Below are 24149 nucleotides of genomic sequence, written 5' to 3'. Positions count from 1 at the left end.
TCTCCACCATCGTTCTACTAATTTTTTTATATACTACTTTTTATAACCTTTTTTTTTAGCCTGATGTCCTGTTACTGTTCAGCTCTATGTGTGTACACTATAGGAATAAGTTATTGCCAAAGTTTTTAAATATGTTCATGTTTATCATTTTCCTTCATTTATGAACCTACAATACCAGGAAAATATAGGACATTAAATGTTCTGTTCATGACAAGCTCTTTAAAGACAAAGTTCATGTTTACACTTAAAATGGATGCATGGTAAACAGCTTTTCATAGATAAAAATTTTTAAGAAAACTGATGACAAAGTTTCGGACAAAGTACAAGATAGGACTGGAAAAGGATGGAGGAGAAGAATCTCTTCACTGATAATAAATTAGAAATGTGGCTTAATATGTGCTTCCAATAACAAATAACAGATGAAATACAGAGTGACCAGTACACTTTCTTTCTATTTACAATAAATTAATGTACATTTCTTTTCAAAAACATTCAAAGTTTATTTCAAATGAAATTATTGGTGTTGCAATTTTGTGATTTATTTATCATATAAATAAAATATATGAACACTTAGGTAATATATATATTCTCATCATCAAATACATGTTCACTATCAAGAGTAAATACAAGTACTGAACACAACCTGCAAATACTCCATGGTAACTACACTGAGATTACAAAATTCAATTCACAGTCACAATGGTTTATTACTGTCTATGCACCTTGTCTGATAGTTATCATAATACACATTAGGTGTCATGCTTAGTTTTTGACAACACTTTTCTTCAGTCTAATTTTTTTACTGAAAGAGTCTGTTACAAAAAAATAATGTAAAAATACTGCTTCATTTCTACTAACATTTTGTATCCAACAATATGCTATTACAAACTAGGCTACAATAAATACTAATTTAAAAATAATACTCTTCATGGGGTACCACAAATATACGTTTTCTAGCAAAGCAGTTAATAATATTATGCATATCAGAGCTACATTCTTGGCCATTAGCATTTTTGGCTAATGAGGTCTGTACCTTTCTACAAATAACACAGTCTTTGATTAACACACAGCATGATTACAACGTGGTCATGGTTGTATAAAGCATATAAACATGTTGAGGGATTTCTACTGATACTCACTTTTAGGTGGCCCTGTGACATTATCAGGGCTTTTTTGTTTGGTCCAGAATGTAGCATCAAGCAAAATTTCATGGAAAGCTGAACACTTTGGAGGAGATGGGGCTTCAGGGAGACTATTGTGTGCCTCATCTTCTGAAATGGAACTTCCAAATACTGTTAATTTTCCATGCTTTAACTCTGTCTGGTCTGAGCTTTGAGTCTGATTTGTGTGATTATTCTTTGATGTTTTTGAAATAAAACTTTCAAATGAAGGCAGATGAGTATCTCTACATTTATTAATTTGATTATTGTCACTGGTCCAAAGTTCATGTTCATGAATTTTTTCTTCCTCTGTTTTAACCCCCACAGTTCCACAGCTCTTGACGAGGAAACTTTCAAAAGATGGTAGGGATGACTTCTTTGGCTTTTCACAAAGTTCTTCATTATAACTTTTCCACAGATCATGTTCTTCAACCATATTTTCAGAATCATCTGAATCATTTTCAGCAACCTCCCTTCTTTTAGATTTCATACAGCTTTCAGTTGTCCATGAGTCCCTTTTAAATACCTTTTTTTCTTCATTTATGCTAATACTTCGATTTCTCTGTAAAGCATATTCTACCTTGTTGATTATGTTAACAGTATCATTGAACTTCACTGACTTTTTCTTTGTGTTATTGACAGTAATATTTTTGTTTTTTAATTCATGTATCGCTTCTTTGCTTTTACCATATAATAATTTGTTATGTCCAAGGACTAACCTGGTTCCTCCTTCAGTCTCTGATGGTACATTTCCTTCAATGATATCTGAATTGTTCACAACAGAATTCTGACTACTCCATGTCAGTTTAAGTTCTTTGTTATCTTCAACATAATTACAACATTCGGGCTGTAAGAATTCATTTAGGTCATCAACGATACTGTTCTCAGAAAACTCTGGTACTTCTCCATACGAATTTTGCTGAAGGAAATCTGTACCACTAGCATTTTTCACAATTTGCATGGTATTTGTTTCGGAATCCTTTTGTGTGTCTGCCTCTTCATTAAGGTTCATTTTGCTTTCTGTTTCCATTACAGTGGGTTGGTACAATGCCTCTATAGTCCCTGCAACAAAATTATGAAAGTTGTATGACAGATTAAGTTCTCCGTTGTCTTCCATATGATTGCTGCATTCAGTCTGTAAGTTTTCACTTACAGAATTACTATTACTGTTCTCAAGAACAACTGGTGACCTTTTAGAGGAAATTACATCAGTGGAGTCCATGTGACTGATATTTTTCACGTTTGTAGCATTTGCTTCAGAATCCTTTTGCATCTGTTCCTCTTCATCAATATTCAGTTTCCTTTCTCTTTCTGTTGCAATCAGTTTATATGATGTCTCTAGATTATCCACAGCAACAGAATTCTGAAAATTGCATAACAAGTTGAGTTTTTTGTCACCTTCTACATCATTAGTGCATTCTGTCTGTATGTTTTTACTTATAGCATTATTATTACTGGTGTCAAGAACAGTTGATACTTCTGTAGTGGAACTTACATCAGTGAAGTCCATAACACTGTCATTTTTCTCAACATCTACAGCATTTGTTTCAGAATCCTTTTTTATTTCTGCCTCTCTACCACCATCTAACTTGTTTTCCATTTTTGTTGCAGTGGACAGATATGAGACCTCTGTATCATCTACAGCAGAGTTATGATTCGTACACGACTGGCCAATTTTACTGTAACTTTCTACGTGATTACTGCATTCAATTTCTAAGCTTTTATTTACATTATCAACATTATTGTTTGGAAGGCTATCATCAATCTCTGCACTGCAACTTTCATCAGTTAAATCCATGATACTAATACTTTTCAAGAAGTTTGAAGTATTGTTTTCAGAATCCTTCCTTACATGTGCCTCTTCACTATGATCCAGTCTGTTTTCCACTTCTGCAAGAACATTCTTGTTGACCTCTATATGACCATCATTATTTTGTTTTACAACATTTGTAAAATGTTTATCACATTTAGAATGTTTATCTCTGAGAGCTCTCTGTGATTTAAAATGTTCATTAACAGAAGTTTTCTGCCCTTTAGAGTTTTCATATTTGGAATTAATATCTACAGTAGATAGCCAAGAGTGTGAAGTAGGAAGAGGCTTAACAACCGCATCTGAAACTGCATTTCGAAGACTACTACTACCCAACATGTCACACAAGAACATGCTAAACTTTTTTGATATCTCTACAATAGGATCCTCCTTTGTTTTAGGGAGTTCTTCTCTGTGAGGCAATTTGTACTTCTGCTGGCCCACATTTTCTTGCAGCTCTCGAGGCTCACTGCTGGAGCAATCTTGAACATCAAGCAACAAAAATCTGTCCACTATCTCTGAGATATCATCATTGTTTATTGCTAATTCTTTATGGGATCCATTATTCCCACAGTTTAAATTAAATGGTGTTTCTTTCACAGTACATTCAGTGTTTTCTGTAGAGTACTCTTTAAAATCAATTTTATCATACAATTTCTTGCAGCTATTATCTAGGGCTGTAGAGTGAGATCTATCAGCTAATGCTAAGACATGTGGCACACCCCCATTATCTTTCTTGCTTCTGTATTGTTCATTCTGTACAATGTTAGCTTCAGAACAGCATGATGTAACGTAACCTATAATTTCTTTTGTCTTCAGATTCTTATTGTCACTGTCCTGAGAAATATTTGTTGAGCAGTATGGATCAACCTGATCATCACATTCTGATGAAGTATGTAATTCAGCTGGAGTGTTTTTGTTTGTAATTTGTTCATTTGTATGTGCATAAATGCCTTTAAATAAATCACTGTTTTGTTTATTACTACCATTTCTAAGATTATTGCTATAATTACTCTCATTTTGAAAAATTTCTTCATATTTCGCATCCGTTGTAACATTTTGTTTCACCTCTGACTGATCATATTTCTGTGATTCTAGTGATGTACTTTCAGCAAAGTATACACCACTATCATCATCCTCTTGAGTGTCACACATTTTAGCAGTGTATAGAGTGTTGGAACTGGGATAGTAGGGTTTTGGCTTGACAAAATTAAAATAGTTATTGATTCTGTCTGGACACTCTGCTGCTAGGTTGAAAGTATCCACACTATTCACCACCGTTATTTTGTTACAGCTTGGAGTTTTGTCAATTAGGCCACCTCCTGAATTAACATGTGAACATTCCATTTCTGTTTCATTTGTAGCATACATAATGTACTCAAGTTCTGATGAAGTATTTGATTTTTTCCTTCTTTTTGGAGGTATGATTCTTGGTGCTATCTGGGTATTTATGCCACTATGTTCATTTTGCAACTTTGATGTTTTCAATTGTTTTCTAATCCTTGGAACAGGGACAGGAGGAGCAGGATTACTAAAACCTGAAACAAACAAAAAGGTACATGTCTTAGATAGATCAGAAAAACAGAAAACCTACAAGAAATTTCACTGAAATTTCTGTTAGCAAGGCAGGAAAATATTTAATGTATAAAACAAAATAGTGAAGTAGCTAATAAGATAATGTTTGGCATGGGCAACGAACATCTGTTGCTGAAAACACTTCTTTCATCTTTTATTTGCTTCTTTAAAAAAAGTAATATAGCAAGAGTAAAGATACAAATCAAGGATGGATAAAAAATATTGTGGAGAGATGTGGAAGATAGTACATGAATGAAACTGTAGGTAAAGATGAACTTAACTTACAATAAATATTTTTAAAAAGAAAAATCAATTTTCTGTTCAAAAAGTGCAAATCATTGTTTTAGCCAAAACATATCATAAGTAGGTTATTAAATATCCCTCTATATCACAGATACAACTATTTCAGTAGAATAATACTGAGAAGTATCCATACAGCACATGTATTCATCCAAGAGTACACCTACATATATCAGTGAAGCAACTTTAGAATAATTTCTTAATAATTCAGTTACAAGGAAATAAAATGCATATTTTTATTGTTTGTCTGTCTTATCCACAGAGTCCCTTATCCACACCTACATCAACAAGTCTTATATCCAAATCTGCATATCTACATCTACCTCTACATCAATACTGCAAACCACTGTGAAGCGCATGGCAGTTGGTACATCCCATTGCATCATTTATTAGGGTTTCTTCTCGTTCCATTCACGTATAGAGTGCAATAGGAAGTATAATTGTTTAAATGCCTCTGTGCATGCTGTAATTATTCTAACCTTGTCCTCACGATTCCTATGTGAGTGATACATAGGGGGTTGTAGTATATTCCTGGAATCATCATTTAAAGCTGGTTCTTCAAACTTTGTTAGTAGACTTTCTCAGGATAGTTTACATCTACCTTCAAGAGTTCAAGTTTACATCTACCATCAAGAATCTGCCAGATCAGTTTCTTCAGTGTCAATGCAACACTCTCCAAAGGGGTAAACAAACCTGTGACCATTTGTTCTGCCCTTCTCTGTATACATTCAATATCCCCCATTAGTACTATTTGGTGAGGGTACTACACAGGTGAACAATACTCTAGAATGAGTCACACAAGTGATTTGTAAGCAATCTACTGCACAGACTAGTTGCACATCCCCAGTATTCTAGCACTAAAGTCTACCATCTGCTTTACCGACAATTAAGCCTATGTAGTCATTCAATTTCATATTGCTACAAAGTGTTACACTCAGGTACTTGTATGAGTTGGCCAGTTCCAACTGTAACTCACAGATATTATGATCATAGGATACTATTTTCTTTGGTTTGTAGAGTGCACAATTTTACATTTCTGAACATTACATCAAGTTGCTAATCTTTGCACCACTCTGAAATCTTATCAAGCTCTGACTGAATATTTATATAGCTTCTTTCATCAGACAGTACTTCATTATAGATAACTGCATCATCTGCAAAATGTCTCAGGTTAATATTGCCTATAAGGTGATTCACTAATGTACAACATGAACAGCAATTGTTCCAACACACTTCTCTGGGGCACACCCAAAGTTACATCTACATCTGATGATGACTTTCCCATCCCATATAACATTCTGTGTCCTCCCTACCAAAAAGTTCTCAATCAAGTCACAAATTTTAGTAGATACCCCATATGATCAAACTTGTTGACAATAAATATAGGTGTGGTACCAAGTCAACTGCTTTTTGGAACTCAAGAAATACTGCCTCTATGTACCTTGATCCAAAGCTTTCGTTATATCATGTAAGAAAAGTGTGAGTTGGGTTTCACATGATCAATGTTTTCAGAATCTATGCTGCTTGACATGAAGGAAGCCATGCTGTTCAAGATATCTCATTGTGTTTGAGCTCCAGATTTGCTCTAAGATTCAATAACTAGTTAATGTCAAAGATACGAGACAGTAGCTTTGTGGATCACTTCTGCTAGTCTTCTTGTAGACATGTGTCACTTGGGTTTTCTTCCAGTTACAGCCTTTCCATATGACTAGAATTTCTTTGGATTTTGTGAAAAATCATTTGACAATATTCTGCTACAGTAATCACTGAAGGCTTCACACATTGTCACTTGATAACCAAACATGTTTCATTCAGTATCTCTCTGTCTGTAGTCCTATCCTTTTCTTTACACGTATTATGCAGTGATCTCTGTTTCATTACAAGTTTCTTTGCAGTGTCTGTATACCATGGAGTGTCCCTCCCATTAAAAACTCTTCTACTGTGTACATACCTATTAAGTGCATGGTCAATTATTCCTTTGAATGTGAGCCATAGTTCCTCTACATGCTCCTGCCCTGTTTTGAAAGTTTCAAGTTCCTCATTGATGTATGACACTACTGATTTTTATCTAGTTTACTTAATATGAATATCTTTCTGCTTGTTTTACAGTCCCTTTGTACTTTGGTTATAGCTGTAACCACAAATGCATCAGGGTCACTGATACCAGTTTCTACATGTACTTACTCGAAAAGGTCACATCTATTTGTTACTATTAGATCCAATATATTTCCATAATGAGTGGGGTTCTGAACTGTCTGTTCTAGGTGGTTTACAGAGAAGGCATTTAGTAATGCTTCACAGGATGTCTTATCACACACACCGCTAACAAAACCATAATTTTTCCTGTTGATTTCCCAAATGATTGAAGCCTCCACAGATGATTTGTACAACTTACAGAATCTGTAACTGATAAACTTAATATAACAGATGTTCCAGTAGAGGAGGTAAAAAACCATGCTGACAAGTTACTGTTGCACTGGAGTGACTCATCTCCTTCAAACACTCACCAAGTCCACAGTGTGTACATCATTGGGAAATGTACAGTTAAAATAGGTTTGCTGTCTAAGGGAGATGGTGCGCACTGCAATTTCAAACGTGTTGCAGACCAGACCGATAAGAAAGAAACACTCCTAAATTCTGTCATTAACAGTTGCAATGATGAAAACTTTTCATTGTGTTTTGGTCTGTGGCTTTTTGTTACAATAGAATCTGACATTTACACAAATTTGCTGGACAAGTTATCAGTGTTTTTTTTAAATAATAAAAAAAATTCAGTTAAGTTCCTTAAGATAAGAGAGTAGGGAATAAATCTGTATGGCCAGAAAGGATGATACTAGTGAAGCTGATATTTGCCAAGTTACATGTACTTTACATGAACCTACGACAGATTCTCGTGAAAGGTTAACTTTTACTGAAATTAAATTAAACCTCTTAAACTAATTTTTTCTGTTATCTGAATGCTCTTCATTTATTCACAAATTTGTCACAATGCAATGATTTTAGCATTGTTAAGTACATACGTTCAGTCCTTCACTATAAGTTAAATGTATGTGTTACATCTGCAACATTAAAATGTTACATCCATAATATTTAATTGTTTTGCTTTATACTAGTTATGGTAAATTCATTTAATGTCTGGTATATTTTCATACATACTGGCCCTTATAAGTTATGTAAATTCTACAAGTTTCTATTTGTACTAAAGAGTTGCACAGATGTTAAAAGACATTCAAATACATGTGCATGACTTTCTAACTTACCTTTTTATTTTTTAGTGACAAATGAACAAAGCTTGTTTCATCAAATCTTAGCTGTATGTTATATATATTAAGGTCCATCTAAATAAAAAAAATCGTAACTTTTGGATTTATTTTCATGTTAGTGATTCACTGTCAATTATATAATCATGGAATGACTCCTAAATGATCGATTCTTGCAGCTGATTCACTATGATTATATAATTATGCAATGACTCCTAAATTACTTCTGTATTTATTCCTCCAAACTTTCATTTGGTAGTCTGTCTAGAATGTCCCAGGTATTATTTTTCACCATTGGCTTGATTGCATCATATACAGCTCATACCACTCTCAATGATCTGGACCACATAATGCATCACTGACACTGATGTCTGTTGCATTTGAAATGAAATTAACATCATGAATCAAAACATCTTATAAATCTACACCTGCCACAAACTGTTGAGCAAGTGTGATACTTGAGGAAGTTTCCATAGCCCTTTGGTTAAGCAACAATTTTGGACATTGTTAGTGCTGCATCTGTCAGTAGCCATACATCAATGTGCTTGTCAAAGTCCCAAAGGAACTGGAGAAGCAGAGGAATCTACCAGGCAGCAGGGCCTTCAGAAGAGTAACACAAACTAATGGTAGGCAAATGTCTGCAGACAAGACAACAGATCAGAACAAAGATAAAAACCTAGACAACAATGAGGTGCTACACAAAATGTCACCACAATGGTTACAACACGGCCAAGAGCAAAAGAGACAAATCTCCAAGACCCGAGTGAACAGAGTGACTGGGTGACAAGCAAAGTAGTTATCAAGCAGTTCTGCATGGTTGCAGAGCCCCCTAGTGGCTACCAAGTCCACCTGCTCTGGCAGGCATTCAGTCTGGTACACCTGGTACCAGAGTTAGCTGTGTTGATTGCTCTGATCCAAAATGATGGTGGTAGTCACTTCAACCAACAGACAGATTTTTCATTCAGTGACACCATTCTACTGTGGTGTGTATGGAGATGTTAGATGTCACTACATCCCTGTAGTTCTGAACTCCTTTCATTTCCATACTCCTTACCATTGCTGGGATAAACAGGTTTAATTTTATGACCAGGCTGACTTTCAACGAGGTTTTTGTATTCAACAAATTTGTTGACAACTTCTCCTTTACGTCATGGAAATACATGTCACACCATTTGCTGCGGTCGTCTTTAAAGGCCACAAAAATTCTCACACCACCTTCAGAAGCTTCAGCCATTGGCCCGCTGACATAAGAGAGGATTAACTTCAGAAGCTCATTTGAGTTCCCTTCTCGTTTGGTCAAGAGTGTGGTATGTAATACATCTAGTGAGAACAACATCATTGAATTTCAGACCTGTAACATACTCATTTTTGAGCATTTAATCACAACTCACTAGTTCAGGTGGCCTAATCGAGCTTGCCAGATTTGCATATTACTCTTGTTCATTTTCAGCTTAGCATTGATGCACACCTATGGACCATTTTCTTGTAAATAAAACAATTTGCCAATTCTGTCTGCAATCACTTTGGCTTTACCATTAGTATCTCTTATAGCTGCACACTTTCACAAATGTCACTGTGTGGTTGTTGTCCAAAACCACTGACACAGAAATGAGATGGTTCCAAGTTTTGGTGTACATAACGACTCAAGAGGACGTGGTTATCAAGAGAATGAAAACTGGCACTCTATGGATCAGAGCGTGGGATGTCAGATCCCTTAATAGGGCAGGTAGGTTAGAAAATTTAAAAAGGGAAATGCATAGGTTTAAGTTAGATATAGTCGGAATCAGTGAAGTTCAGTGGCAGGAGGAACAAGACTTTTGGTCTGGTGAATACAGGGTTATAAATACAAAATCAAATATGGGTAATGCAGGAGTAGGTTTAATAATGGATAAAAAATAGGAGTGCAGGTAAGCTACTACAAACAGCATAGTGAACGCATTATTGTGGCCACGATAGACACGAAGCCCATGCCTACTACAGTAGTACAAGTTTATATGCCAACTAGCTCTGCAGATGACGAAGAAATTGAAGAAATGTATGATCAAATAAAAGAAATTATTCAGATAGTGAAGGGGGACGAAAATTTAATAGTCATGGGTGACTGGAATTCGGTAGTAGGAAAAGGGAGAGAAGGAAACGTAGTAGGTGAATATGGACTGGTGCAAAGAAATCAAATATGGATTCGGGCTAAGCAATGAAAGAGGAAGCCGTCTGGTGGAATTTTGCATAGAGCATAACTTAATCATAGCTAACACTTGGTTCAAGAATCATAAAAGAAGTTGTATACATGGAAGAATCCTGGAGCTACTAGAAGGTATCAGATAGATTACATAATGGTAAGACAGAGATTTAGGAAACAAGTTTTAAATTGTAAGACATTTCCAGGGGCAGATCTGGACTCTGACCATAATCTATTGGTTATGAACTGTAGATTAAAACTGAAGAAACTGCAAAAAGGTGGGAATTTAAGGAGATGGGCCCTGGATAAACTGACTAAACCAGAGGTTGTACAGAGTTTCAGCGAGAGCATAAGGAAACAATTGACAGGAATGGGGGAAAGAAATACAGTAGAAGAAGAATGGGTAGCTCTGAGGGATGAAGTAGTGAAGGCAGCAGAGGATCAAGTAGGTAAAAAGACGAGGGCTGGTAGAAATCCTTGGGTAACAGAAGAAATATTGAATTTAATTGATGAAAGGAGAAAATATAAAAACACAGTAAATGAAGCAGGCAAAAAGGAATACAAACATCTCAAAAATGAGATTGACAAGAAGTGCAAAATGGCTAAGCAGGGATGGCTAGAGGACAAATGTAAGGACGTAGAGGCTTATCTCACTAGGGGTAAGATAGATACTGCCTACAGGAAAATTAGAGAGACCTTTGGAGAAAAGAGAGCCACTTGTATGAATATCAAGAACTCAAATGGAAACCCACTTATGGCCTTGGGAGAGCCAGTTCTGACAAAACTCTACCATCTGGTGAGCAAGATGTATGAGACAGGGAAATACCCTCAGACGTCAAGAAGAATATAATAATTCCAATCCTGAAGAAAGCAGGTGTTGATAAATGTGAAAATTACTGAACTATCAGTTTAATAAGTCACAGCTACAAAATACTAACACGAATTCTTTACAGATGAATGGAAAAACTGGTAGAAGCCAATCTCGGGGAAGATCAGTTTGGATTCCATAGTAATGTTGGACCACGTGATGCAATAATGACCCTACATTGACCCTACGACTTACTGTAGAAAGTAGATTAAGGAAAGGCAAACCTACATTTCTAGCATTTGTCGACTTAGAGAAAGCTTTTGACAATGTAGACTGATATACTCTATTTTAAACTCTAAAGGTGGCAGGGGTAAAATGCAGGGAGTGAAAGGCTATTTACAATTTGTACAGAAACCAGATGGCAGCTACAAGAGTCGAGGGGCATGAAAGGGAAGCAGTGGTTGGGAAGGGAGTGAGACAGGGTTGTAGCCTCTCCCAAATTTTATTCAATCTGTATATTGAGCAAGGAAACTAAAGAAAAATTCGGAGTAGCTATTAAAATCCATGGAGAAGAAATAAAAACTTTGAGGTTCACCGATGACATTGTAATTCTGTCAGAGACAGCAAAGGACTTAGAAGACCAGTTGAACGGGATGGATAGTGTCTTGAAAGGAGGATATAAGATGAACATCAACAAAAGCAAAACGAGGATAATGGAATGTAGTTGAATTAAGTCGTGTGATGCTGAGGGAAGTAGATTAGGAAATGAGACACTTAAAGTAGTAAAGGAGTTTTGCTAATTGGGGAGCAAAATAACTGATGATGGCCGAAGTAGAGAGAATATACAATGAAGACTGGCAATGGCAAAGAAAAGCGTTTCAGAAGAAGAGAAATTTGTTAACATCGAGTATAGATTTAAGTGTCAGGAAGTCGTTTCTGAAAGTATTTGTATGGAGTGTAGCCATGTATGGAAGTGAAACATGGACGATAAATAGTTTGGACAAGAAGAGAATAGAAGCTTTCAAAATGTGGTGCTACAGAAGAATGCTGAAGATTATATGGGTAGATCACATAACTAATGAGGAGGTGTTGAATAGAACTGGGGGAGAAGAGAAGTTTGTGGCATAACTTGACAAGAAGAAGGGACCGGTTGGTAGGACATGTTCTGAGGCGTCAAGGGGTCACAAATTTAGCATTGGAGGGTAGTGTGGAAGGTAAAAATCGTAGAGGGAGACCAAGAGATGAATACACTAAGCAGATTCAGAAGGATGTAGGTTGCAGTAAGGGGGAGGGGGGGAGATGAAGAAGCTTGCACAGGATAGAGTAGCATGGAGAGCTGCACCAAACCAGTCTCAGGACTGAAGACCACAACAACAACGATTTTTCCGCATTATGGGATTGGCACTACTGGCTGCAGTTGTGATGCGTTCATCACCTTTAGTTGTAACGTGCATAGCACTACTATCCACAGGCATTAACTTCTGCATTTCTGTCTTATGCATGATGTGCAATCACTATCTACGCACCAAAAAATGTTGGAGTAGCCTCTTTCACAGAGAAACTGCAATGAGCTTCATCAACTTTGTTTGCAGCTCACACATTTAGTTTCTTCTTGAAAAAACACTCATCTTCTGTGTGTCCCTTCTTGTTGCTAACAATGAATTTGTACACTGATTTCCTTTATTGTTTGTCTTTCAATTTTTGTTCCAATTTTTCACTGTCACTCACAGCACTTTTTGACTTGTTCACGAAACATCTGCACAACTGAAGAAACATCACAGCGCTCATATTTTCACTATCTTTCTGAACTCTTGCATTGTGTTTTTCTAAGATTTTTACTTTTAGCATCTTGATATCTGGCAGATTATCACAGGATTCCACAGCACATGTAAAACTGTTGTATCTATCTGGAAGACTGTAGAACAGCATTACTGGCAAATAGATCACTGTTTATATCAACATCTGTTGCTTGTAATTTATTCACTATATCAAATAATTCAGTAACATGTTGTGCAATATCATCACTAGGTTGCATTTTGTGAAATGTGAGGAATTTGAGCTGTTGCTTTGCAAGCAGTTCCTTTGGATGCATAGACTGATTCTAGTTTAAGCTATCCCTGATGTGATGTAGTGCAGTTCTTTACTTGCTTCAACTCAGTGTGACTGATTGATAAAAATCTGCTTTTGCTTTTCTGTCTGCTGCTAGCCATGCTTTATATGCAGCTTCTGCAGCAGTGAGCATTTCACCATTGACAGTCACTGCAGGTCACAGTATGTGTGCAGGTATGTATTCCCAAGTGTCATTTTTGATGAGCATTGCTTCAACTTCTATTCTCCATGTGTCATAATGTAACAGAATTTCTATTCAAACTCCATGTGCAGCAGTCACATGTGGCATATTCATCATGTTTATATCTGCACTTTTCAGCAAGTTTTCGTCTTATCAAAAACTGTTTCTTTTGCCTTTGCCAACACTGATAGATTTGCCAATATTATTTTGTCATATGTGATACACAAACAGGAGTCAGACCATAAAGGAAGGATTGCAATGGATGGGTCTTCCTAGAAAAGTCTTCATGTTAGGGGCAATAATAACTTAAAACAATAATGACTGTTATTAACAGCTGCTTTTAAAAGACACAGACAATAATAGAACTGTTGACACTATCTTTTAACTTCTAAGCACTAAGTAGCTATTATTGTGGATATCCACAGTCATATGGACATATACTTGCAATGACACAGGTTTTTATCCTCAAAGTAAATACTACTTTAGATATCTGCATCAGTGCAGACCTTTACTCATGGTCGTAAGTATTTTATCAGACCAGCAATGTCACTCTCTCTGTCCATTGAGACAAGGAACTATTTAATAGGCTGTGGCAGAATACATTTTTTCTTCTAAAAGCCAAATAAACTTTTGATCCTTCTATTATTCTGTTTGTGTCCCCCCCTTCACAATATGACTGACAAGTTACAAACACCAGCAAAAATAATGAATGATTTTTCTTGCTGCATATGTACAAGCAGTAAGTTCATCTGCATCTACATTAATATTCTACAAGCCACTGCAAAGTACCACAGCAAAGTCCATGGCAGAGGATGTTTCCTGCTGTACCTTTTATTAGGGCTTCTTCCTGTTCCCTTCACGAATGGAACATGAGAAGCATGACTGTTTTAAACAGCTCCGTACATGCCGTAAATACTTACGACTTAGATTGTACTGTTGACTTATAAACAAAAATAAATGCTGTACTAATTGTAAACATTTGGAAGAAGAACGACTAGGGTTCTTAAAGTATTTATTTGGCTCTATTCAAAAACATATTAGGAAAGCCAGCCCTTAATTAACTCCAAAATAATTACTACATTTGTCAAAAGTATTGTTAGTATAACTTTTCATTATTTGAACAAATAATTCAGCTTAACCTTTGTGGTAGAAGGAACTGTTGAAAAGAAGTAATTTTTCTATGTATTCAGTTATCTGAATGAGTTATGTTTTAGTGTAGTTTCTGTAACTTAAACATTGAACAACTTATAGTTTCAGTATCTATTATTGTGGGGATACATAAAGGACAGATTTTTTCCCCGAGACAGTCATCTCACTGCCTATTTTCAGATACGAAACGTGTATTGGTTAGATTAACAACAATGCATCAACTTAACAGTGGAATAAGTGTAACATAAATAGGCTGTGTGTTAGAACAATTAATGAAAATGCCTGTTTAATTTATTTGAAAAATAGTGTCACACATACCATATTATTCTGCAAGAACTGTGAACTGTGTGGTTAGGTTTTTAGTGCTCATAGATGTTCAACAGCAAACTATTGTAGCAGTATGCTGACGTTTGCCTGCAGCCTATTAATGAGGATTATCAATATTTACTAATAGTGAACTGGCCATATAATTGTGTAATACTGGAGGGTTGTGAACAGTAAATGTAAAGAACCGTGAAACGCAATTGTGGAACTGTTGGTTACATCATTTATAGTAGTCAGTGTTGAACTTCCACACCCCATTTTTCATCCAGTGTAACAATGCAGTACGCCGACACAGTGGACTATAAATGAAGAAATAAAGTAGGGAAATGTGAAATGCTAGTACATCAGTAACTGGTGTAACCGCAAGAATGTTGATTGCAGGTCGAATCATCACACAGACATTCATATTTGTAGACAGGGTGTATGAGATAACCACGAGTGTGCTTCTGCTGTCATAACCTACGCCATAACTCCAGGTGTATTATGCACAGTGTGTATAGCATGCAAACAGGTTGATTGCAGGCATTCAACTGGCCTTCTTCTAACCAACACACAACCATCACTGGCACTGAGGCAGAACCATGTTTCATTAGAAAACACAACAGACCTTTACCCTGCCCTCTTTCGAGGTTTCATTTGACGCTACTGATCCTACAAATGGCAGTGGTTTAGGGTCAGTGGAATGCACGCTACAGGGCGACTGACCTGGAGCCTTGAAATAACTGACTTGTAACAGTTCATTGTGTCACTGTGGTGCTAATTGCTCCTCAAATTGCTGCTGCAAATGCACCAGACCCCTACACCAAAGACAAGTTGTGCTGTGCATCCATACAGAGCCCAGTCTTCTTGTGAGCATACATTCTTGTGACTATACATTCTTGTGAACATTGTAGCCAGCAGTCATGTACAGTCGTTACATTCCTGCCAAGTCTTCCGGCAATATTGCAGAAGGAACATCCAGTTTAATGTAGCTCTATTACACAACCTCATTCAAACTCAATTAGGTGTTGATAATGAGGTCTTTGTTGCCCTACAGGCGTTCTTCACTAACAGCAACTCACCACGTCGTCTCAAAGATGACTAATGCTCATGGCCATTACAGAATGTTGTTGTTGTTGCTGTTGTGGTCTCCAGTCCAGAGACTTATTTGATGCAGCTCTCCATGCTACTCTATCCTGTGCAAGCCTCTTCATCTCCGAATAACTACTCAACCTACATCCTAATGAATCTGCTTAGTGTATTCATCTCTTGATCTTGCTCTATGATTCTTACCCTCCACAGTTCCCTCCAATACTAAATTGGTGACCCCTTGATGCTTCAGAACAAGTCCTACCAATTGGTCCCTTCACCTAGTCAAGTTGTGCCACAAATTCATCTTCTCCCCAATTCTATTCATTATCTCCACATTAGTGAAGTGATCTGCCCATCTAATCTTCAGCATTCTTCTGTAGCACCACATCTCAAAAGCTTCTATTCTCTTCTTGTCTACACTGTTTATCGTCCATATTTCACTTCCATACATGGCAACACTCCATGCAGATACTTTCAGAAATGGCTTCCTGACACTTGTATTTAAAGCAAACTGACTTACATCCACATAGTGCTGCTACTAGCGTCACTCTTATGTGACTGCCATGAAATCTGAATAGACATCATATTTCAGATGTAGAAATACACCTACCAACTTTTGTTTATGCTGTACAATTCCTTCTTGAATTTTTGAATTTTTTTTCCCATCACTGTAGATGATCTGGGGGAATAAGCTACTGATAGACACAAAAAAGCAAAACAACATTCCCAAGTTTCATTTTAAAATGTGGTACATGCAACACGAGTGTGGAAATAAACTCCAACGAAATTACACCTTCTTTGGAAACAAAGTTTTTAGGCATATGGCTTCAAAATGACTATCTGGTGTACACAAATAAATGAAAGAAATGGACCACTAAATAAAATATGTTATAATCTATTTTTACTCACTGTTAAAACAAGTTTTCACACTTTTTGAATTGCCTACTTAGCCCAATTTCACAACATCCTACTTTATGGCATTATATTCTTGGGGAATACAGCACCTAGTTCGGCCTTTTTTTTTTTTTTTTTTTTTTAAAAAACTCAGGAAAGAACTGTAAGAACAATGCTACATACTCAACTAAAAGATACTTGAAAATTCCTGTTTCAATAGTTGTCAATCTTGCACTTCCCTGTATGTACATTCCAGAAATTCATAAATGTGTCAGACAGAATGTAAATGTATTAGAAAGAATTCAAAAGACATAACTAAAAACTTCAATGCCCCGAGAATGATATATAATGGCAAAAGGAAAAGCTTCATGTCCTGCCAGTAAGGACATCAGCTGATAGAACTACAAATAGTGCTGCACAAATTTACATTAGTCTTCCACATAAGGTAGAAAATCATGTCACCATTTCAGTTACTTGCAAAACCTTAAGGACTTTCTTATTAGATCATTGCTTCTATTCAGTAGCAGAATTTTTAGAACTTGTGAAATACGGGAGACTTGAAACAAGACAGTACCACTACTGCAAGTAGTGCAAGCTGTTTTACAGATAAAGCAAGAAATTCATTTACTTGCTGACATATTATTGTTACTGTATTGTGTGTGTGTGTGAGTGTGTGTGCGTGTGTGTGTGTGTGCGCGCGCGCGCACACACTGTATCCCAAAATCTGAAAAGATTGTTTGGATGAGCAATAAAAACAGACATGTGAAAGTGAATCAATATGTAAGCAAAATGCATTCAATGGTAGTACAACATGTTGTATCTGCAATATAGTATTGTTCTTGACTTGCCACTTTGTTTTGCATTTATTAATCCCTCAAGTCAGGAACCCGAGAATGCACTTGCAGTAACTGTACTGAAGGTACCCAAAGCAAGTGTTTGCCAATAGCAGTTTCACAGGTAAAACTGTATTGCTCTGCCATCTGCACCACTACTTCTGTCCAGATGCACTGTTGAGAATTTTGTCCAGAAGCATGTGATGTAGAATGAATTAGAAACTACAAGCTGTCCTTGTTGAAAGAAAAGAATCTGTTAAGTGGGACATGAAAACATTTATAAGGTTGATAAATATGTCAGTACACAGTCCATTCATTATCAAGCCATAGAAAAGGCAATGGAAGACATTTCAGACTGTCTCTCTTTCCAGAATGGCTGGAAACACGCATGGAGAGACAATGGTTTAAGACCTTGTTTCAAAGATTGCATCAAAGTACACCACACTGAAGGTTAATTATAACCAATCATGTATGCTTTAAACATAATAAATGTCTGTTGTCAACAATTCCTGAAAATCTCATCAATTTTTGACAGATGACCGGCAAGAATGCAATCTTTTGCCATTACTGTACAATCTGTACATTAAAGTAACAATGAAAAAAATGAAAGAAAGGTTCTAGAGTAGGATTACAATTCCAGGAGAAAAGATATGAATGTTAAGATGACATTACTACCCTCAAAAAAATTGAGGAAAATTTATGGCACTTTCCTTTTGAATGGAATGAACAATCTAATAAGCAAGTGGTTTGAGGAAAACAGAGGAAAAGCAAATGTAATGAGAAGCAGTATACACGAGTTTAACAATAAATTTAATATTAATATTGGGAACCACAAAACAGATGAATCAAAGGAACACTGCTACCTAGAAAAAAAATCTGCATGACTGAAGAAGGAAAGGGGGTAATGAACATGCTATCACAGACAAATAAGGTATTCACCACTAAAGGGAGTCTACTAGTATCAAATATAAGCCTTAATTTGAGCAAAAAATTTCTGAGAAAATACACACATAAAAAAAGAGTTTTGCATCACCTCGTTTCCAATAGTTCCAGAACCCGTACAGAAAATTGGAATAGAGATCAACATAAATATCATATCCGTCCTTTTTATTGCTCATAACAACCACACATTGCATGTTGTATCACCACACGGTAAGACTTTTTCAGAGGTAGTGGTCCAGATAGTTGCACACACCGATATCTCTAATACCCAGTAGCACATCCTCTTGCATTGATGCATGCCTGTATTCGTCTTGGCATACTATCCACAAGTTCATCAAGGCGCTGTTGGTCCAATTGTTCCAAGCCCTCAGAGTGTTTGGTGGGTCACGTTATCCATAAACAGACCTTTTCAGTCTATCCCTGGCATGTTTAATAGGGTTCATGTCTGGAGAACATGCTGGCCACTCTAGTCGAACGATGTCGTTATCCTGAAGGAAGTCATTCACAAGATGTGCATAATGGAGGTTCAAACCGTCATCCATGAATATGAATGCCTTGCCAATATGCTGCTGAAATGTTTGTGCTATTAGCCAGAAGATGGCATTCACATATCGTACAGCTGTTACGGCGCCTTCCATGACCACCAGCAGCGTATGCTGGCCCCACATAATGCTACCCCAAAACAACAGGGAACCTCCGCCTTACTGCACTTGCTGGACAGTGTGTCTAAGGTGTTCAGCCTGAGCAGGTTGCCTCAAAACACATCTCCAATGATTGTCTGGTTGAAGGCATATGTGACACTCACTGGTGGAGAGAATGTGGTGCCAATCCTGAGTGGTCCATTCAGCATGTTGTTGGGCCCATCTGTACTGCACTGCATGGTGTTGTGGTTTCAAAGATGGACCTTGGAATGGACATTGGGAGTGTAGATGTGTATCATGCTGCCTATTGCGCACAGTTTGAGTTGCAACATAATGTCCTGTCGCTGCACGAAAAGCATTATTCAACACGGTGGCGTTGCTGTCATGAGTCCTCCGAGCTATAATCCATAGGTAGCCATCATCCACTGCAGTAGTAGGCCTTTGGTGGCCTGAGCGATGCATGTCATTGACAGTTCCTGTCTCTCTGTATCTCCTCCATGTCCGAACAACATCGCTTTGGTTCACTCTGAGACACCTGGACACTTCCCTTGTTGAGAGCCCTTCCTGGCACAAAGTAACAATACAGATGTGATTGAACAGTGGTGTTGACCGTGTAGGCATGGTTGAACTACAGACAACATGAGCTGTGTACCTCCTTCCTGGTGAAATGACTGGAACTGATCGGCTGTCGGACTCCCTCCGTCTAATAGCCGCTGCTCATGCATGGCTGCTTACATCTTTGGGCAGGTTTAATGACATCTCTGAACAGTCAAAGGGACTGTGTCTGTGATACATTATCCACAGTCAATGTCTATCTTCAGGAGTTCTGGGAACCGGGGTGATGCAAAACTTTTTTTGATGTGTGTATATCCGGAACACAGTATTGTATGGAACTAAATCATGGACTGTGGGAAAACTGGAAGAGAAGAGAAGGAAAATGTTTTGACATGTGATGCTATAGAAGGATGTTAAAAATTAGGTAGACTGATAAGCAATGAGGACATTCTCCACAAAATTATGGAGGAAAGGAATATGTGGCCAGCACTGACAAGGAGAAGGGATGGGATGACAGGACATACGTTAAGACATTAGGAAATAACTTCCATAGCATTAGAGAAATTCATAGATGGCGCCGTCACCATTATCACCTTCCAAACTAATGACAAAGATGGGGAAGATAACAGTCTGCAAGTATGTTTTATTTCATTTGCAGTGCAGTCACAATATACATCACATTAGCATGTGTTCTCATCTGTCATTTACAGAGCTACTTTATTCAAGCTCTATAGCCCAAAAGATACACTCCTTTCACAAACATGTCTTTGCAATAGTCAAGCTACAGTCCATAACATTTTGGACAGAAGTTTAATCAATAAATGAGGAGTCTGGAAGGGAGTTGATCACAACATCAACTAGATGGGTATCAAACTGTTTGATAATGTGTCCTACATTCAACTGACACCATATAAAATTCATAATTTGACTGGCAATTATTAGAGTACTATCTATGAAACCTACACTTGTACAATATTATGAGTTCAACTTATATTCTTAGAGTTAGCAAAGAAATGAAAGTTCTGATGAGCCATTTTGAAACATGAATATATTTAAAAATAATGGACTACGAAGCACTTTAAATATGAATAGTACTCAATATGAGCTCTGATCAAAAAGTAATGGTAACTTTTGTTTTTCTTAAAGAATCTTTATTTATTCATCAGCAACATCAGCTTTGTCCTCTGCAAAGTAATCCCTATCAGATATAATACACTTATACCAGCTCTTTTTCCCATTTTGGGAGCACTTCTGGAATTCGCTTTTCATTATGGTGTTCAGCTTCTTCAGTGATTCTGTTTTTATTTCACTAATGATGGCAAAATGACATCCCTTGATGGTTCTCATCAGTCTTGTGAATTGAAAGAAGTTGCAGGGGACCATATCCAGTGAATACAGTGGCTGAGGTAACATAACACAATGGCTGAGGTAACAATATAACAGTTTTGTTTTTCACCAAAAACTCATCGACAAGCTTTGAGATGTGAGCAGGAACATTGTTGTGATGCAATTTCCATGAGTGGTTTTGCCACAATTCTGGTAATTTTCTTTGGATTGCTTCATGAAAAAACAGCACATAACTTCCAGGTAGTATTCCTCACTGACCATATGACCATAAGGCAGGGACTCATGATACACTAACCCAATGTAATCAAACAAAATAGAAAGAAGAACCTTCACATGTGACTGAACTTGTCAAATTTTTTCGTCTCGGCTCTTCAAGCAGTTTCCACTGGGACAACTCGATTTTGTGTTCAGCATCATACCCATATACCATCATACCCATATACCCAGGTTTCCTCACCTGTTACATCCTTCTTTAGAAGCTGTGGATCTTTGTTGGCTTCATTTGGCATTTCCTGAGAGATGTTTGCATGATGTCGTTTTTGTTCAAAATTCAAAAACTCCAGAACAAACTTTGCTGCTACACATTTCACATCTAAGACACCCAAAAAAATTGCTTGGCATGAGCCATAGGATAGGCCAACATCACCAGCAATCTTTCTAATTGCGATTTGGTAGTTTTCCAGAACCATTTTCTGTACTTCTTGCATGTTCTCGTCAGTAATTTATGTGCCAGGACATCCAGGATGGCCATCATCTTCTACTTTTCGACTGCCAACAATAATCTAAACCTTGAAACTGGTGAAAATGCAAACAAGTCAGATGTATAAAACCTGCAAAATTAAAAAATTCCCACTACTTTTTGATCATGCGTCATATCTTTTGAAACGAGACCACAACAAAAGCCATCTTAACTGTTACAAGTGTTCTGCATCAAATAATTTATTGGATATGGCTGAGTAAATTTCAGACATCTTCCACAGATAATGCAAGAGGACACAGAAGCAGGTCAGTTCAGACCCACGAGGCGAAGTTGTATCAGACCTCCCTGCTGACATGACAAATACTGCCCTGGGCTGCTGAGCAGTTAGCACACAGCCTGGCATGACAGAGAGACCAGAGTCATGGTAACATTGACACCCTCTCTGGGGGACACCACCTTGATGAAGCACTGTCCGTGCAGGTGGAGAGGCTTGCGTATCCACGGGAAGCTGAGGGCTATGCCGACGGTAGAGGACCTACTGCCGGAAAGACCTCAGCCGATGGATCAGGCTAAGAGTGTCCCACAATGTCCCCTCTTCCCTTTGCACTCCTAGTTCTACCCTATTCCCTGACCCAACCCAAGGTGTGATGCGATCCGTGCTGAGGGGTGTGTGGCACATGGGAAGATGTGTCGCAAACGGAGCCTTAGGGATACCGGGCGACCTCCCTGAGTAATTAGCCTAACACGGCATAGGGTATTCATGGTGTGGATCTTCTAGATCCCCAATTCTTGTGAGACCAACATGGACACGGCTACAAAAAAAAGAAAAAGAAACTGAGGGGCAAATTGAGACCTCAGATACCCAAACATCAGGGACTGAACTGATGGAAGGCACTTCCACTACTGAATCAAGGTCTAGACCTGAGCCAGAAGTGGGAACTGTAACCGAGAAGCAGGACCAGATTAAGATCAAAGGCTTGTCTGGGGCCCAAAGGAGGAACCTACTCAGGGAACAGAGGGAAAAGGAAGGAAAAGAATGGCTTCCTAAACACAAATGGAGGGAAGTAAAGGAACTAGAACCCAAGACCCCCAGGAAAAAACTGCCTCAGGTTGAAGGGGAAACGCAGACCCCCACAACGTCAAAGACAGGTAGTAAGCGGATAAGGGAGGAATCAAAGTCTCCCTCCTCCCTGGATAAGCGAATCCAAAAAAAAAAATGAGGCAAGAAATAGGGAAACAGACCTATAGTACTGCAGTCTTGGTTTTTAGGATGGCAGTTATCCAGGAAGGTTATCCACTGGTGTCCATTACCTCACAGCAGGAGGAACTAGTACAGATGGCCCTCTTTGAAAAGATTGGGGGGGGGACGCTGGCCCAGGTTCCAACCTCAGGAGGGTCTATCTAGATTGTGGTGCACTCATTTTTGTCAGTGAGGGGGTGCACACAGTAGAATGACTCAAGGACAAGGTGCCCATCATATCCCCATGGGAAGATGCGAAGCTGCTGATCAAGATGGCGGCAGAGCTTCTTAATACCGCAAAGATATCATTGTGGGTACCCAAGATCCTTAAGGAAGTCTCTCCCAAGACTCTGTTTGGGAAAATAGTGGCCCAGAACCCAAAAGTACCGACAGAAGACTGGAGAGTGATTAACCAGAAGGTTGCTCCGGAAGGACGAACCCTGGTGGTGGAGGTTGGTGAGAAGTCCCTAAAGGCGATGCAGGAGCAGGACCTGAAACTGTTTTTAGGATTCTCGCAGGTCACCGTCAGAGTTCTCAAAGACTTCAAAGATGGCAGTAAGACGGAGCCTGGATGTGCTGCAAGCACAGTAAAGGGGCCTCTGCTGCCCTGAGCCGCTGCCTGGGGAGACTGGAAGTGGACGTGGCCCTGATACAAGAACCCTATTTATACAAATGGGGTGTATCGGGCCTCGGAGGCACTGGAGGTAAGCTGATCTATGCTAGAAATCTAAGAAACTCCAGAACATGCATCTATGTTAGAAACGGCATTTCTATCATGCCAATTATGGATTTCTGCTCTAGGGGCTTAGTGACCATCAAAATGCAGCAATGTGAGGAAGGTATCACGAGGGAAATTGTCTTGGCATACCTTCCTTACGAAGACAGTTCTCCCCCTCCCTTGGAGGTGAGGAGACTGGTAGAGACTTGCCATCGGCAAGGTGACCTACTGCTGGTGGGGTGCAACGCCAATGCCCACAACCTAGTGTGGGGCAGCAAGGACACCAGCGGTAGAGGTGAGTACCTTCTTGAATTCCTCTTCGCTAACAACTTAGAGGTCCTGAATAGGGGCAA

The 24149-nt window shown here is 38.1% G+C and overlaps 1 protein-coding gene across 1 annotated transcript in view; it reads right to left on the bottom strand.

The window, feature by feature from the left end:
* Nucleotides 1-425: 425 nt before the first annotated feature.
* LOC126364572 (kinesin-related protein 10-like) overlaps nt 426-24149 on the bottom strand; it is a 43835-nt gene continuing 20111 nt past the window's right edge. Inside the window, exon 2 of the mRNA XM_050008067.1 lies at nt 426-4508. Within this exon, the coding sequence (XP_049864024.1) occupies nt 1126-4508 (3383 nt within the window). The 3' untranslated portion in view covers nt 426-1125. The remainder of the gene's footprint in view (nt 4509-24149) is intronic.

Source organism: Schistocerca gregaria, chromosome 1 (genome assembly GCF_023897955.1).
Source record: "Schistocerca gregaria isolate iqSchGreg1 chromosome 1, iqSchGreg1.2, whole genome shotgun sequence".
NCBI lineage: Eukaryota > Metazoa > Arthropoda > Insecta > Orthoptera > Acrididae > Schistocerca > Schistocerca gregaria.
Note: the sequence above shows the minus strand (reverse complement) of the source record. Positions and strands in the feature narration are given on the sequence as shown.